Source organism: Orcinus orca, chromosome 15 (genome assembly GCF_937001465.1).
Source record: "Orcinus orca chromosome 15, mOrcOrc1.1, whole genome shotgun sequence".
Taxonomy (NCBI): Eukaryota; Metazoa; Chordata; class Mammalia; order Artiodactyla; family Delphinidae; genus Orcinus; species Orcinus orca.
Genome location: NC_064573.1, coordinates 65,957,126 through 65,974,581, shown reverse-complemented (window position 1 = coordinate 65,974,581; position 17,456 = coordinate 65,957,126). Strand labels below are relative to the sequence as shown.

Genomic DNA, 17,456 nt, shown 5'->3' with positions numbered 1-17,456 from the left:
AGCCTGAAGATTTTGTAAAACTGGATCTAGATCCACACCTTCCCTGTGAGCCTGCGGAGGCTGTGAACCCACTGAAGTTGAGTCTAAAATAGTGCGTGTGTGCATGTGCATGAGTATGCCCCTGTGAATTTATCTGCACAGAGGATCCTTAACTTTTATTGGATTCCTTCAGAGGCCATAACCCCTCAAAGGTCAAGTTGTAGAGAAGCTGGGTCTGGGATGGTCTGGGACCTGGGGGTCTTCACAAGTAGTGGGATCCTGGAGGTGGAGACTGGTGTCTTGTCTCCATTGCTTCATTTTTCCTGTGATTTTAGCTCAGTCTTTTCTAATTTCTGATAACAGTGATCCCCACAGACCCTCAGTGGGGTTGCAGTGCTCCACAGTTCAATCCTGTTTTCCCATTTTTCTCCTCCTACCTTACCCAGTGTTTCTGTTAATGAAATAATTTTTCTTCCTTTTCCCCTTTCTCTTTCTCCTTGATGACTGGTTGCCTTGGGGACTCTGGCAGTTGGCCATGTTTACATCAGGTAAGATGCATTTCATTTTACTTTGTCTTTCATCAGCTGTGGTTGCACAGGACACCCCTAGTCTCAGGAGACTACTGTCAGAAGCTGCAATCTTCCCTGCTTGTGGACTCATTTGCTTGCTTTCCCCCCAACCCTCTTTATACACCTGCCCACTGATAGGCAGTTGATGAAACAAGAGGTCAGTGTTGTACCCAGGAGGGATGCTCCTGACTCTGCTGTTGATGGCCTTTGTGGCCTTGGCAAGCTACACCTCTCTGGGTCTCACTTCCTCATTTGTAAATTGGGTTGGATGTGATCGTATGTTAGGTTTTTATTGTTGAGACTGTGCCTCTATAAAAAGCACCTCCCATTATATCAACAATCCCCCCTACCCTTATAGGTCTTGAAAATGTTAGGAAGGGGGAAACTTTTTTGGTCTCAACAGAGAGCTTTTATGAGAGGGAAAAAGTCTGTTTTTCCAGCTTCTTATTATTATGAAAACTAGTTAGTAAGTTTTCTCCAAGACCTAGGCGCCTGCTTGGTGGGACAGAGCTGAGTCTGGCAGTGACAATTGGCTGTTAATAATCGCTGCCAGCTGTCTCCATGGTTGTTGTCATTGGAGCCCCACACTTGTAGGTGGCTTGGAAATGTGGAGGGGAGGAGAAAAGTTCCAGGCTGCTAAAGCCTCAGAATCTTGATGGGAGAAAGAAGCAGAGAAAGTGAGAGGGGTTTCCACTACATTTCAGGGCGGTGCATTCTGACCCCAGTGGAACCTCTAGAACATGTCTGTTCTAAATCTGTAAAGAGCACATAATACTTAAGTTTTCAAGCTTTTGACAGTAAGATAAAGGAAATAGGATATAAAAATCATTAAATGCTGCCTTCTCCTTGGCCCTGAAGTCCTAGATTCACATATGATAAACTACATATCACTGGGTCTAAAGATATAATTTATGCTCTCAGATAAATGTTGAATGTGTGTGTGTATAAAATATTTATTTAATGTCTACAAGGACACTAAGGTAATATGTTTGTATCATTTTAATTTTGTTTTTAAGAAAGTTAAAATGATTTTAATACAACCAGTGAAAGGGCCTGAAAAACCCAAAGCAGGACTGTTGTTTTTAATTTTGAAAGAAATAGTTGAATGCAAAAATCATTGAAAGTACATAAAAAACACTAAACAAATTTAGATAATAAGAAAAATCTATCCTTTAGCACATAGTAAATCACCAGAAAATGGTCAGCTTATTTCCAGATGGCTGATGTCTAAGACACGTAGTTGTTGAGGAAATACTGTAAAAATGAGAAACACAGAAAGAAAAATCTGACTGCCAGGGTCATACAATTGATCCGTCAGGGAAGATGGAGATTTAAAGTTTGTTCTACCTGCAGCCTGACCTGTGACTGGATCTGTCAGACCTCTTGACACAGCTGCAGGCCTGCAGTTCTTTCCTGCGTATTGCTGGCAAGCCCCTGAGAGAACGAAGCATTAAGAAGCCTGTTTAATTTAATGACGGCATCTAAAGGCAATTTTGATTTCACCACTAGTAAATATTTATTGAGTGCCAGGAGCAAGAATCAGAGAGTTGGGTTCCTTGAGGTGTTCACTGCTGGTGCTGGTGTTTGCAGTTTGAGGGCGCTGGTCCCTGTAGTTCTCCTACTGGCTCTGACTGACCACCCTGATAGGCTTGTGCCATTCACGTGGTTTTCTCTCCTGCTTGCAGTGGTTGGAGACGAGACCTAACAGACAGGTGTGTCCAGTTTGCAAAGCTGGCATCAGCCGCGACAAGGTGATTCCCCTCTATGGCAGGGGCAGCACTGGGCAGCAGGACCCCAGGTGAGGCCATGGGGCCCCTCTCACACACACTCCTCCCCTTGGACACGAATTCACTTCTGTTTATCACCTCCTCACCCCACCCTTTAGTTAGTGTTTACAGACCCTCCGTTTCAAGGCACTTGGCATCCAGATGGGAGTCAGCCAGGAGGGGAGGGCAACCAGGTTGCCATTTGCGGGACTGTGATACAGATGTGCTGTGAGCATCTGCCAATGGGCAGGCACTATGCTAGGCAGCGCACAAGACACCACCATTGCAAGTATGCAGAGTGCTGTGAAGGAGCCTGGGAAGCAGGGTGTCCAGCAGGAGAGTCTGCAGGGTGGGAGGTGGGAGGTGGGTGCTGTAGCAGTGATGTCTAAAGTCTGGGGGGAGGAAATGGGGGTCCGGGAGGCTTTGTGGAGTTTGAGATTTCTGGAAATGGAGGCATTCTGTTGAGAACCTTCATGGTGTGGTGCTCGAGTGTGCACATAACACACCCACGCACACTTTTCCCAAACTCCCAACAGTGTCTCTTACCTTCTTCCACCCCACTCCAGCATACCCTGTACCCAGACATATTGGACTTCTCTTAAAGGGACTTATTTATGCTTTCACCTTCATGAGCCTTTGTATTTGTTGTCCATTTGCCTCTTCTGCCCTCTCCAGTCCTGCTCAACCCCCTTCTCCTCCTCTAACTTCTGCCGTCTTTTATGAGCAACCCTAAAGTTACCTCCTCCTTAAAGTGGCCTTTCTTCCCCACATTAGTTGCTTTCACCCATGCCCCCACTCCATTTAGTTGACACCTCTTTTAAAGAAGTCCCTTCCACGCTGTAGTGTGATTGGTTGTAGCCCCCTTTAAACCACGAGCACCTCAAGAGTAGGATCTATCTTCAGTCTTGGTAGCATCCTGCCTAGCGCCTGATGGATAACAAGCCCTCAGTCCAGTATTTGTGGGATGAGTGATGGAAGGGGCTAGGACCCAGAGGTCCTAGAGAGAAAGAATAGTGTAAAGTATTTGCTCAAGAGTAGTGGGAGGTAAAGCTGAAGGTAATGGGGCAGAGCAGAGAGACCCTGAATCTCAGCCCTCTCTGCTGACAGGCTATCTTCTGTTTGAATTTGGATTTGGGGTTTTTGACATCCGTGACCCAGGTCCAGGAAGGTGCCTGGCTGACAGTTGTAACCAATCTGGGTATGGCTCTCTGTGAGAAGAATAAGCTGAGTGCAGTCTGATGAGCATCTTGTAACAAATGGATTTTCTCCCTAGTTTTCTACACACTAGGGAAAAGCAATTGCATGTAGAACAGAGTTAGTATTTGGTTTAATTTGGCATAAGTTCATGTGCCAGGCATGAAAGGGGGCCATGGCCCTGACCCTGTTGGTGAAGAGCTCCCCCACTCAGGGAACAGGTCAAAGCATTTTGTAATAGACTTATTTTACACCGTTTCTGTTTCAGAGAGAAGACTCCTCCCCGTCCTCAAGGACAGAGGCCAGAACCGGAGAACAGAGGGGTGAGGAAAATTCTAGGAGAAGGCTTCTAGAACTGAGCCCATGGCTTTAGAAGTTTCCCTCTCGGCCCTACATTTTTTCTCCTTGATTATAAAAGTAAAGGAAAATTTGCAAAATACAGAAAGGAAAAGAGGGGAGAAAATAACTTATAATCACACCATCCAGAGATAACCAATGGAAACACATTGGTCTATTTTCTTTTCTATTTTTCTATGATTATCTATACACACACAAATTTTATAGATCTATTTGTGTGTGTGTGTTTTATAGATAGATGTTTGTGTATACATATATTTTTATTTTTACAATATTTGGCTCCTGTTTTGTAACTCTCTTTTAAGATATTATTCTTTCTATATTTAGTGCCCTCTGTGTGCTGGGCCTCATTCTAAGCACTGGTAATATATCAGTGAACATAGTTAAAGATCCCTGCCCTTATGGAGTTCACAGGCAGACCTTGGAGATGCTTCAGGTTTAGTTCCAGACCGCCACAATAAAGCGAATATCACAGTAAAGCAAGTCACACAATTTTTTTGGTTTCTGAGTGCATATAAAAGTTATGTTTACGCTATAGTCTTATTAAATTAGCAATAAATAGCATTATGTCTTAAAAAAAGTGCATACTTTAATTAAAAAATACTTTATTGAGGACTTCCCTAGTGGTCCAATGGACAAGACTATGTACTTCCCAGGCTCTGGTTCCCAGTGGAGCATTAGCTCCTAACCCAGGAATCCGAGGCCCCAGGAAGCCAGAGGCCCTGACTGTGAAGACTGCACATCAGATGTACACGCCAGTGCACATCTCTGGCGTTTACAAGCACCCACAGCCACCAGTGATGTTTTTTGCCTACTCTGCCCCAGGAACATAAACCTACCAAATGTGAGGACTTGTGGGATTGTACAGGTGTTGCTGGAAGGGAGGCCGGAGGGCCAGTCCTCGGATTTGCACTGAATGAAGTGGTGGTTCCTGATGAAACAGTTGCACCTTCCTGGGTAAGGCAGCCTTGATCTCAGGAGCCCTCAGACTCAACCAGGCTAGCTCTTAGTTGGAGGCTTTTCTGCACTGAGGAGATGGAAACCAGTTTTCCTTCCCTGTAGGTCTGCCCTCTTAATAGCTGTTAGGCTTTATAGGTAGTGCTGCCCGTCAAGAAGTTTGGAGCTGGGTGCCAGGCTATGCTCAGTAGGGATAGGGAGCAGCCACTTGCATGATTTGCAAGAGACTCACAAATGAAGGCCTATCAGCTCTTCGTGGAGAGCAGTTAGCCCAATAATTTTTCTTTTCTTTAATTATTTTTTAATCAGTTGTTCTAAGGATCTACCCAGGGATGCAGAGGAGAAGAGGAATTTTTTTAAGATGTTCACAGTAATTAAGAGCATGGGTTTTCGGACCATACTGATCTAGTTCCAGATCTAAACTCTACCCCTTACCAGCTGTGTGACCTTGGTCAAGTTATTTCACCTCTCTGAGCCTTGGTTTGGTCATCTGTAAATGTGGGTGATCCTAATGTAAGAATTAAATGCGATTTGAGTGTACTAGTGCTTAGCACAGTGCCCAGCACAGAGTTGGCACTTAGAAAATAGGAGTTAACCTATTTACAATATTATGATTCCTTCCGAATCTTTTCATGTGAAAGATGATGCAGTGTAGAACATATTGGGCTGGCCAAAAAGTTCGTTTCCACCATCTTATGGGAAAATCTGAATGAACTTTTTGGCCAACCCAACATTATAGGGAAAAAAAGGCTGAGGATGATACCAAACTGCTGACAGTGGTCATTGGAGGGAGGGGTTATGAGGTGGAGGGTGAACAAGGAGACCTCTGATTTTCTGTGTTATTTATTCCTGTAATGTGTTAATTTCTCATAGCAAGCATATATTACTTTTGTAATCAGGAAAGAAAGTGTTTTGAATTTTTAAAATTCTCTGTAACAATATTAAAAGAAAAATCTTAGGGAAAATACTTATCCATGTCTTTTCCACCTACATACATATTGTCACATACTTGTGACCATGGTGTTCAAACAATTTTGTCTGAAAGCTTGGTCATAAGAGTTTTTCTGTGTTGCTGCATAGTCAGCGTAATGTATCGAAATTTTGATCATGACCTCCATTGTTGGCCAATTAGAGTTCCACTTTTTTTGCTCTTATAGATAATGTGTAGCTTGTTCTGTGTTTCCTTGTAATTGGGTATAAGAGTTGTTGACACTTTGGCTGTTATAAAGCATGTAGAAAGTTTTATTGGCTAGTGTGGGACTCTGGGAAGGAACCTGGAGCTCTGAGAACACTTACTTGCATCAGCAGAGAGTTTTACTTTGGGTCAGAGCCAGTCCTTTCTGGCATTCATAGCTCCTTAGCTGGGACCCCTGGATGACCAGGAGGGCGGAGGAGCCGCCAGGGTTCCTCTGCCTTGAGATCTAGATGGGAGGAAAAGCGGGTGGGGAAGAAATGCGGGTGCCACACCTAAGGTGACGTGTGACAGGTGAGGAGAAACCTGCCTGTTCTGAATTGCATTTCTTCTACACAGGGATTTCAAGGGTTTGGATTTGGAGATGGTGGCTTCCAGATGTCTTTTGGAATTGGGGCATTTCCCTTTGGCATATTTGCCACAGCATTTAACATAAACGATGGGCGGCCTCCTCCAGGTAAGACCCTATTCTCTTGGTGATTTTGCTTGAAGACTCCTAGGAATTCAGCAATATGTAGGATAATCAGCCTTTTCAAAATGTGCTAAACTCTTTTCCGATTACTGGTAGTCATGGTAATGATATTGCACACTTACCAAGTATTAGGCACAAGCAGGTTCAGAGTGCTTTCCATTATAAACCTGAGATCCCCACGATGAGTCTGTGGGATAGATGTGCAGTTAACTCCATTTTACAATTCAGAAAATGCTTAGTAATGTTTTCCAAGATATAACCCATGCCCATAAAATGAAAAAGTATATACTCTACCCAGCTGAGTAAAAGCCTAGTCCTGGGCATATACCCCTGACTTTGACCATTGGGGGTGGGGAGGGGCCAGGTGACTGAAAGGAGTCTGGGCCTCCCTATTTTCTGGCATCTCTGGCCAGCTTCCCTCAGGACACACGTAGAGCTGGTCCTAAGCCCCAGCCCTTTGGGAACCATGCCTAGGTCTGCCACCTGCTTCTACCTTTCTCCCTCCAGCCAGCTTGAGAGTGCTGGCTGCAGTTGGTGTAGGGCAGGGCAGTGAGGTAGGTGGCCTGGGCTCTATCGCAATCTGACGCCCAGGCCCAGATCCTGACCATGGAGCTGCAGAGCTGCTGAAGGCGGTTGAGCTCTGCTTGCACTCAATGGGGCCTCGTGTGCTGGGCACAGTGTGAGGTACAGAAGGGACCAGTGTGTGGCTTCTGGCCAGGAGCTTAGGCTCTAGGGACAGTAACCTCTCCTGAGCCATCCATTTGTCCCCTGCCCCCGGACCCAGGTGCTTGGCACATAGCAGACAATCGGTAAGTCTTTGTTGACTGCCGGCCTGCTTGATTCCATCAGCGCGCCTAACTGGGGCGTAACATAGCACCAAGCGATCTTGGGACTGCCCTTCCTTACCTCATCTGCCTCAAAAGTTTCTCCTCTGTTCGCATGCTGTTTTATCAGAGGAAAGAGACCCCAAAGGGCCAGGCGTGCTCTGCTCTGAAGGAGGGACAGGGCCCCGTGGAAGGAGCACGCACCTGCCTGCTAGTTTATTTCCATCCATCCTGGTCCAGGGCTCACCTGGGTTCCCCAGGTAAAGAGAGTTCACAGCCAGGCTGTGAACTCTCTTTATCCCCTTGGCACACTCAGACTCTTTATCCCCTTGGCACACTCAGACAGTTTTCCCTTGTTGTGTGTGTTTGGTACAGTTTGCCCATCTGGGATGTAGTTTCTCTTAACTCTCCTTGCCCCACAGTCAGGACAAGGAGCTCTATGGAGTAGCTTTTCTCAAAGCAGAGAGGAGTGGAGACCCAGGTTCTCAGCCCACTTCTGCCCCTAGTTTGCTATGGATTGAGGGAGACAGGTCGTTTTTGCCTCTCTGGGCTCTAGTTCTCGTGTCTGGAAAAGGAAGGCACCTCACGCGGGGCTCCCTGAGACCCCTCTTGACTCATCAGTGCCAGAATCTAGAAACTCCATGACTCGAGAGGCAGTGTGTGGAGAGGCTGAGAGCACAACTGTGGGCTCTCCGCCAGCTCATGAACCTTGAGATCTTAGGCAGGTCACCTCATACCTGTGCTTCAGTTTCTTTTTACACAGAATGGGATAATAATGCCCAACAGGCAATGATGTGTATACACAACAGCACACACAAGATGCTTAACAAATAGTAGCTTTTATTTTTCCCTCCAAGACTTTCCTGGTTTATTTGCACCTGGAGACAAAACCCTCTTAGGACGAATTGGAGACTTTGTCCTCATTGTTAAATTTTTATAATTTGAATTTTGTTTTGCCTAATATTATTTGGGGTTTGGAAATATTTTTAGTGTGCAGGATTCTGTTGTAAAGAGATGAAGGTTGATGCTCTCGACTTCTGACTCCAGTGGGCAGGGTGTGCAGCTGCAGCATTCTCACAGCCTCCCTCCTCCCTCCTGTCCCTCCAGCTGTCCCCGGAACGCCCCAGTACGTGGACGAGCAGTTCCTGTCACGCCTGTTCCTGTTTGTGGCCCTGGTGATCATGTTCTGGCTATTGATTGCCTAATGCTGGGCTCCCGGCCTACATCCATGCAGGGCCTCTGGACTGGTGACATGCCACCCCCACTCTTGATGTTTGGCTTCCTGGCTAATCCTGACCTCTGGAATCAGTGGGGTCAGTGACACATCAAGGAGTTTTGCTTCTCCATCAGAGCTTTGGGACTCAAGACCAGTTGTTGAGGACCCTGGAGTGAGGCCACTGCTGTAAACACCTCAGGCCTTGGCATTGAGTCATCTCTTATGGGTTACACCGTGAAATCCTGTCCCAGCCAGCTCAGCAGGTCCTGACTCTGCACAGGAAAGAGGCAGGAGAAGAGGAATTGTCAGTACAATTTCACCTGAATTTAATATTAAAAAAACAAAGGGACGAACCAAATATGGAAACTTTTTTACATCTCTTTAAATACCCCTTGGTAAGTGGCCTCTGAAGTCAGTGGGACTCCTCGTATAGAGAGGTTCCCCTTCCAGATCACAGTGCTATTCTGTCCTATTTCCTCTTCAGCAGAGATGCAAGAAATTGCTGTCCTATTAAGATCATAATTGCTGCAGCTGGAGCTGGAGTCAATTCATGAATTCACCAGGGACCCAAAGATCTGTTGCCTCTGGGCTGTGCTCAATGTCTTTGGCTCCAGAGTGGCTTGAATGACCTCCTGGTTTCCTGGCATAGATTATCCCCAGAGACATGTGGTTTCCCATCAGTTTTCCCCCAAAACTATGCACATCTGCCTCTCTGCCAGAGGGTACCCATTCTAGATTACTGTTGAAGCCAGGACGGACTACATGTTAGGAAAGACCTGCAGTTGGGACTCAGGTGGGATTCGGAGCTCAGATGCAGGAACGACTGAACAAGCAGCCTTGTCCCTAAGGCCGCAGAAGCTCCAGGTGCATCCTTTCCCAGACCCCACAAAGGAAACTGGGAGCCTTGTTGAGTCACCCCAGCTGCATGTTGAAGACCAGACCTCAGAAGCCAAATTGTCCTTAAAGAAGAGGCAGGGAAAGGGGAGACCCAGCATGTGACTCTGATTTTGGTATGGTTTGAAGACCTCTTGTGTGTGTGCTAAAACCAGAGAAGCACGCTACTCCAGAGCAGGCAACCCCTGGTGGTTTGTAAAGCCGGGCGCAGAGCCCAGGGAGCCTCAGCACAAAGATAGGATGTGGTCTGCCTGTGGAAGTCTTCCCCTGGAAACTTTCAGGGAAGTCATTCTTCCCAAGCCCTTGATTTGTTTTTCAACTTCACAAGCTGCTTCTTCCGAATTTGACTGAGGGAGTGTGTTGCCAGCAGGAGAACAGTTCACCTGGTGGAATGGTTCTCGCTCTGCCAGTCTGGCATCTTCCTAGAAATCCAGGCTCTTCCAGGAGACCCTTAGGGTAGGGGGAGATGGACTTACTCTGAGGGCCTCTCTGTCACTTCACCAGTCCACACTGCTCCTGAGTTTACCCGCAGCAATAGCCAACAAGTGGTTGAAAGCTCCACCTAGTGTTTGTTCCAGATATGGTTCTGCATAGCGTGTGGAAACCAAGACCTTGAGGAAGATGAGGGAAGCCCTTCTCCTCTCTCCATTGCACCCCCCGCTTCCCCTCTTACCTTTCAGTGCCAGAGTTCAGTGTTTAAACAGACAAAATACAAGTATTGAATAGGTGGTTCATTTGCCGAATCCATTTGGTAGGAATAAGCCACCTGCTTTACGGTGTGCCTGATGGATTTTAAAGATTCTCTGGGCACCCACTCAAAAGTGCTCATTTTATCACCTGGAAATCCCAGGTCTGACGGGCCTTGGTTTCTCAGTGCAATGGCCCCACCTAGTGATGGGAGAGAGGACTTCAGTCAGATGGATCGAACAGAAATGGGTTTCCAGAAGAAAGGTTAAAAAAAGAAGGGTTGTAGGTAGGAAGACAAATAACTTTGACCCTTTAACGAAGAGGAGTGAGCCCAGGAGAGCTCCACCAGCAAAGGCATCCCAGGAACCTGTTAGCAAAGCCAGGTTGGCCATGTGCCCTTTGATTTTGAACCTTGCAGGTCCCCACTCATGCTCTGCCAGGAGCTGGGGCAGGAGAGCCGACTTGGGACTGCTGGCCCAGCCCCGACAGGGAGGCCCCTTCCCAATGCCCCCTCAGGCTCACCACCTCACCCCTCTGCTGAGGCATTTTTCCTTTCTTTGTGTGTGTTTTCTATGTTCTTGGCCCGCAACCCCTCCTGCCACCTTTGTGGATTAGGACCAGGTCCCAACCACAGTCAGAAAATAATACTGTGTACACCTTGACCAGTCACTAATTTTCACAGTTGTAAAAGTGATTTGATTTAGAATTAAACAAATGGTTTTACATAACTGTGAGCTGTGGACTTACTGTGTCAGGGGAGTGGGGGGGAATGGGTTGAGGACTGGTCTGGCCTCCGCGAAGATTGAGGATGAAAGTCTTCAAACACCCATGGATAATTAGAAATGAGAAGCATAGGCTGGAGGCCTGGCTTCATACACAGCCCCACCCAAGGTGTGACCTGTCTGACAGGCAGACCCAGTCCTTATAAGTGTATGGAATTCTGAAGGTTGTGGGCTGCCACCCTGGAGCTTAGCTTGTGGCCAAAAAGAGCCTTGAGGAGAAGCAGGTTGTTCCGTGTCAGCATCTCTCCCCACGTTCTTTGACAAGGCAAGCTGGCCTCCAGCCAAGCCCTCTACCTGTAATGGGGCGTGCTGCTCCATAAGGTTCCGTGAGGTTCTCAGCAGAATGTGAGATGGAAGATGGTGATATTACAAACCTGGCCCAGCCTTGGGCTCCCCAGCACATCAGAGCTACAGGTCATCCGTCTGAAAGGAGTTCTTTTCTCCCTCTTAAACTTTGACCTAACAGTTATCAAATTGAATAGTGCCAAGACATAGTAGGAAATGCAAAGGTAAGGGAACTCCAGGAATTCATAAGCCCAGTAAGAAAGGAAACAAGACACAGAAGTAGAACAGGACAATAAGGCCTCCATGTACCAGTTGTTCAACCCCAATAGCCATCAACTCAGGTCCAGTCTTGTTTCATCCCCACCCTGACACTGTTCCTTTCCCGTACCTGCACTGTTTTGAAGCAAATTCTAGTCATATCTCACCTATGAAGTATTTCAATATGCATCTCAAGGATTTTTAAAAATATAACCAAGATACTCTTTTATGTACCTTTAAAAATTGATGGTAATTTCTTAATATCATGTATCCAATCATTGTTCAAATTTTCCTAGTTGTCTCATAACTCTTGTACAGTTTGAGTTGAGATCCAGATTAGATCCATACGTTGCTATTGGATGTCTCTTAAGTCTGTTACATCTGTAGGATCCTCTTCTGTCTCTTTTCTTTCCCTTGCAGTTAGTTTGTCCTGTTCAGTTTCCTACAACTTCACTTTTGCTATTTGCATCACTGTGGTATTAACAAACTCTTCTCACTCTTATATTTCCTGTAAATTGGTTGTTAAATCTAGAGGCTTGGCCAGATTCAGGCTTGATTTTTTTTTTTTTTTTTTTTGGTAAGACTATGTCATGAGTGGTAGTGTATACTTCTTGTTGCATCATATCAGGAGACACAATGTCTGGTAGTCCCTCTTTGTGATGTTAGCAGCCCTTACTGATCATTGTTGAGAACAGCACTGTCCAATAGAATTTTCTGCAGTCGTGGAGATGTTCTCTGTCTGCACTGTGCAACACAGTAACCACTAGCCACATGGGGCTATCAGGCACCTGAAATGTGGCTAGAGTACTGAAGAACTGAATTTTTTGTTTTATCTCATTTTAATTTAAATAACCACATATGGCTAGTGGCTACCATATTGGTCTGTGCAGATTTAGGTTAGTTCACAGGGGTTGCAAAATGATATAATTGAAAATAACAATGTGTTAAGGGTTTAGAAACAAGACTGCACTTCTGGCAGAATGGGACAACAAAATTACAGAGAACATGGGGAGCAGTGGGGTTGTGGGGGACAGCTGGTGGTTGTAGGAATGGCAGAATGTTACAAGGGCAGAAGGTATTCAGGAAAAAGCAGAGTCCTGGAGCGAAGGGAGTAGGGAGAGAAGGCTGTAGGGTGAGATGTGGTTAGTTCTTGAGGGCCAGGTTTGGCTGTTATTTTGTAGGCAATAGGGAGCTATTCGTTTTTGAGCACAGAGGTGACAAACATAATTTGGGAAGATTAATCAGTCCATTTTAGGTAGGATGATTCAGGGAGAGGAGAAATTAGAGGTCCAAGACTGGCTTGGTCTGAGGCACATGGAAGTGACACTGGGAGTATCTGGCCGTGGACCAGTAGACCAGTTCCCTCAGGATGGCAGAGCCAGACCTTAAGGTATTTGTCAGGGCCCAGGTCCTCATTTCTGTAGGCCCAGAGAGTTGATTGTGAGTCAGTCAGCAGGATCTGGCCTCAAGGACTGACCGAGCCATGGTCAGGTAATCAAACTGCAGACAGGTGACCTGGTACTAGAAACCCAGGAGGCTTTCTCCCTGCGCAGGCCTTTTCTGCCCTCCAGAACTCCCTTTGAGTTCACAAGCGATTTTGGAATGTTCTTTGTATCCATGTTGAAAAGGTATCTCTGGGTTTTCTCATTTCTATAGACTGCTGTTCTCTTCCTTTACATTTCAACTTTTCATTTCTCAAAGTTACCTGAACTTCCCTGGGAGCAACTTGGGGGGAGTTGTTTATCCTCCCACTCCCTGCTGGTGAAGACCATGAGGCTGGAGGTGGGAAAGAAGTGTAGTGAGAGTGAGGAGGGAGAAGAGACAGACCTGGGTGCCTTGCTGTGGGGCAGAGGGAGAGGGAAGACTCCCAGGGGCCTTGGTTCCAAGGCTGCCAGTGTCTGGGAAAATACAGTGTAACCTCTTTCCATGTGCAGGGCAAATAAAAGCCTCACCCCTTTTTGCTAGCCACTCTCCTTGTCAGGAGAGTCCCCTGGATCACCATCACTTTAATTCAATACACAGTTTTGTCTTTACTATAATCAGAGCAGAGATAGCCTCAGAAAGTAAAGCCGACTGCTGAAGAGGGTTCCCAGGAATGAACAGAAGTGAGGCACATCGCCCACACTGCCCCTCACCACTTTCTTCACACTCAGGACTTCAGGGGCCACCTGCCACACCCAGAGGAGAAAAATCTGACCTGCATCTGGTTTGGAGTACACGGTCAGAGCAGGAAGGAAGAGGATTGTGCTCACCTTTGTGTACTTGAGTGCTGGGTTGAACTTCGTCCTTGGTGGGAGTGTTGTGATCCATTTCCTTGGGCCCCATCCCTGTCCCTTCCTGGTCATTTGTACACTTTTCTCATGACCTATATCTGATCTAAGGAAATAACAGTTGCCAAAGACCCAGCACAAGAGAATCAGATGGGAAGGACCTCAGGGACCGGCTGATGTGGCCGAACCTTAGTCACACAGAGGACCCAAAGCCCCTCCCAAACCAAGTGAGGGGAAGTGGTTCTCTCAAGGCCCCTCAGCCACCTAGCGGCTGCGAGAAACCAGTCTGCTGTCCTAAATCCTGGTCCAGGGCTCTTCTCTACAAAGAAGAGTCCGAAGGGCAAATCCAGACCACTGGTACATTTCCTTTGACCTACATGGCATTTTTAGAATTTGAATGTTACCAACATTTTTAAAAGAGGGAAATTTCACCTAAATACCTGGATTTTTGGCTTATCTTGAAAAATTGGAAGATCTGGTGTTCGGGGTTCATTTATATACCTACTTGGCCTGCTAAGGATCTGCCACTGAGTGTCAGCTTGCTTATAGTGGCACAGACAAGTGGCTTCTCTGAGCTGGAAGCTTCTAAGAAAAGCCCACCCTCAACCCCCCCGCCCAAAGCTATTTGTGGGTAAACCTGGTTTCTCCATATTCATATTCTTGATTCCAGACACTACTGGAAAGAGCTTTCGACTGGGGATTAAGAGCCAGCGTTCCCATCCCAGCTCATCTCCTAATAAGCTGAGCCATTTTGAGGTTCGAACTTGTCCCCTCTGGTCCTCAGCTGTCCCCATCGGTAAAATGGGCAGAGGGTCCCCTGTGTTGAGATCTCCAGCCTGCGCAGAATCACCCTCACCAGTTCGGGCACCCACAGAGGGCGCAGAGTCTAGCGGGCACCAGGGCCGCCGCAGAGCCCGAACCAGGGGGCGGGGCTAGGCCCAGGGGCGGGGCCTGGCGTCGGCTGGGCGGGGCGTAGGCGGGCGGGCCCCCGTGCCAGGTGCGGTTTGGTCCTCCCCGGGCGCCGTAGGCGGCGCATCTCGCTCGCGCCCTGGGCAGAGGTCCTCGCGCGTCTGAGGCGGCGGCAGGAGCTGAGCGGAGACGGCGCTGTAGCGGCCTCCTCTTCCCCATTTCCGCGCTTCTGGGACCATGGCCGAGCAGGCGGGTAAGGAAGGGCTGCGCCGTCCTGTCCCGGCCCCGGGGCGCCTGAGGGGAGCTGGCGGCCTCTCGGGGGTTTCGGGCTGAGTGGACTCTCGTGGGTACCGGCTCCTTAGAGAGAGAATTTGGGGAGTGAGCACAGCGCTCCCCGAAGACTCGGAGGTTGTGGGGAGCGGGGATAGAGGGCTCGCGGGGAGGTGGGGCAGGCGGGGTTGGCGGCTTCCCGCGAGTCGAGGTCCTTGGGAGGAAGGGATGTTGGGGGGGCACCTTTTTTTGTGGACCTGGAGACTGCAGGTCCTCAAATTAAAACTCTAAGGAAGCTGAGGGGACCGGTTTCCGTTGGAGTCACAGTTTGGGGGAATATGGGGAGTACGGCATCCTCAGAGTTTGGGTAGGTTCTGAGGGTATGGAGAGTTACCCCGTGTTCTGGATTTTCTGTGGAAAATTGAGGAGAGTATGAGTTTCCCACGGGATCCAAGCCTTCTGGAGGGTATCTTGGTGCCTGCGGTCTCCTGGGTCTTGGGGTTCTTTGCAGGAAGTAGGGCATTGTGGGCTCCCTTGGGGTTTAGGACACGACTGGGGGTAGGGAGAGATTGGAGCTTCTTCCTGAGGCAGGTAGGGCCCCTGGGGCTCTGGGCCCTCCCATGGCCCCTCTGAGACCAGAAAGGAATGTGGCCAAACACCTCCTGGAAGGAAGAGTGTCTAAGGGTGAAGGGTAGCTTCAGGGTTAGGTTGGCTGGGCCTGCGGTCCCCTCCCTCCCAGTCATTTCACACCACCCTGCAGCTTCCTGCCCTCCTTGCCTGTCCCCCAGTACCAGGAACTTTCTGTTTCCCAGAAAGTTGTGGGAAACACCCACCTGTGTGGGTGGCCCAGCCTCTGGGTCGACCAGGGTCAGCGTCCAGAAGCTTTCTAGAGCTGGCAGGAGGGAATAGTGGAGGAGGGAGGCTGTCCTGGATATCTGCCCCCGCTTCCTGGCTTTCAGCCTGTGGACAGTCACTTCCTCCATCCTGAATAAAAGGACCAGGCCACCAGTGGGTCACTTCCTCACCATGGGAGCATGGGATTTTCTCCTCATTCTTAATAATAGGCTTTTAGAGAAAAAGGGCTAGGGGTAGACATTCTCCGTCCCTTCCTATTTTATTTTTTTTTAGTTTCCAGAATTCTTTGTCTCAAATGATTTCTAATGATTTTTTCTAACCTTTGAGTAACATAGGTTCCCTATCTTGAACCTTGATTCTCAGAAACTTGCGAAAGATCTTAGAGTGCAATAGTGTTTATTAGATCTTTCTCTGAGTGAACCAAAAAGCTGTCTAGAGGCATCAGTGCCTCTAGATGCATTCGTTTGTACATTCTTCCATAAGAATATTTGTTGGATACTTCTGGGCCACACGCTAAGCCAAGCGCTGAGGAGTATAATGATGAGCAAAACGACACAGTTCTTGGCCTTTGTGGTGCTTACAGCCCTAGCGATGTACAGTAAATAATTGAGGTGACAATTGAGATAAATGCCATAATAACTGAGATAAGCAGTTGAGATATGTGCCATAAGATTGCACCAGGGGCAAGGGAAGTGGATAGGGAACACATTCCTTTATGAAGCAAGTTTATGCTGAGCCCTGAGGATAAGTAGAAGCTAGTCCAGCTAAGAAAGGGTGAAGAACTTTTCAGGCAGAGGGAACATAAAAAAGCCCTGAGGCAGAAAGGCATGTGGTGCCTTTGAAGACTGAGAGAAGGCCAGTACAGCTTTTTTATGGATGAGGAGACTAAGGTTCAGAAATTACTTGTTCAAGGTTCCATAGCCAAAAAAATAGCAGTGGTCAGAGTTCATATTTTCTAGCTTCAAATTTGGTGCATCATCCTCTCTGAATCACAAACACTAGAATGAGGTTGCCCGTGGAGTCAGAGAAGGAAGCGGGACTTAAACTTTTACTTGTTCTTGAACACAGTCAGAGCTGTGTTCCGAGACAACTCAGATTCCTGTGTAACAGAAGAATCAACAGAGAAATCAAATATTTGCTGAGTACCGGTGATGTCTAAGGCACTGGGCTGGACCAAGTGTTACCTGTTATAAATTTTAACAGATGCTAGAGATAATGTAACTCTCCTCGTTTTACATGTTAAGAAACTGAGGACTAGGGAGGAAAATGGATTTGTCTAGGGTTACTCAACTAGCGGTAGAGCCAGGTCTAACCTAGAACTTGTTCAGTGCTCTTTCCAATATTTCAGAGTCCTTGAGGCATACAGGGTCTGGCACACAGTATTTGTGGAAATGAATAATATGTGGTTTGTGCCTTTGAGAAATTCACTATTTAGAGTAATTGAGGAAAAAATGAACAAATCAAGGCAAGCTATTATAAGGCCTATAGGTGATAACATAAGGGAATTTCAAAGATGAGGGAGAACTTTATTCATACATTTATCCCACAAGTATATATTGAGTTCCTGCTGTGTGCCAAGCACTTCTAGGCCCTGGGGGATACAACAGGGAGCAAAATAGATCAAATCCCTTCCCTCGTGGAGTGTATGTTCTGGTGGCGAGAGACAGACAATAAGTAAATACATGAATATCATATGTCAGGGATAAATGCTCTGAAGAGA

At 47.3% G+C, this 17,456-nt stretch overlaps 1 protein-coding gene across 8 annotated transcripts in view; it reads left to right on the top strand.

Annotated features, from left to right (window-relative positions):
- The window catches only part of LOC101273335 (E3 ubiquitin-protein ligase RNF185), an 88,016-nt gene that overhangs the window by 17,558 nt on the left and 53,002 nt on the right, over positions 1 to 17,456 (top strand). For 2 of the 8 annotated variants that reach the window (XM_033412884.2, XM_033412885.2), the window contains exons 3-7: positions 509 to 527; positions 2,234 to 2,346; positions 3,777 to 3,831; positions 4,691 to 4,822; positions 6,354 to 6,471. In XM_033412884.2, the coding sequence (XP_033268775.1) occupies positions 509 to 527; positions 2,234 to 2,346; positions 3,777 to 3,831; positions 4,691 to 4,822; positions 6,354 to 6,471 (437 nt within the window). Of the gene's footprint in view, positions 1 to 508; positions 528 to 2,233; positions 2,347 to 3,776; positions 3,832 to 4,690; positions 4,823 to 6,353; positions 6,472 to 8,417; positions 10,836 to 14,728; positions 14,865 to 17,456 lie in introns of those variants that run through there. The other 6 variants (XM_012538215.3, XM_033412891.2, XM_033412886.2 and 3 more) reach the window with 4 other exon arrangements.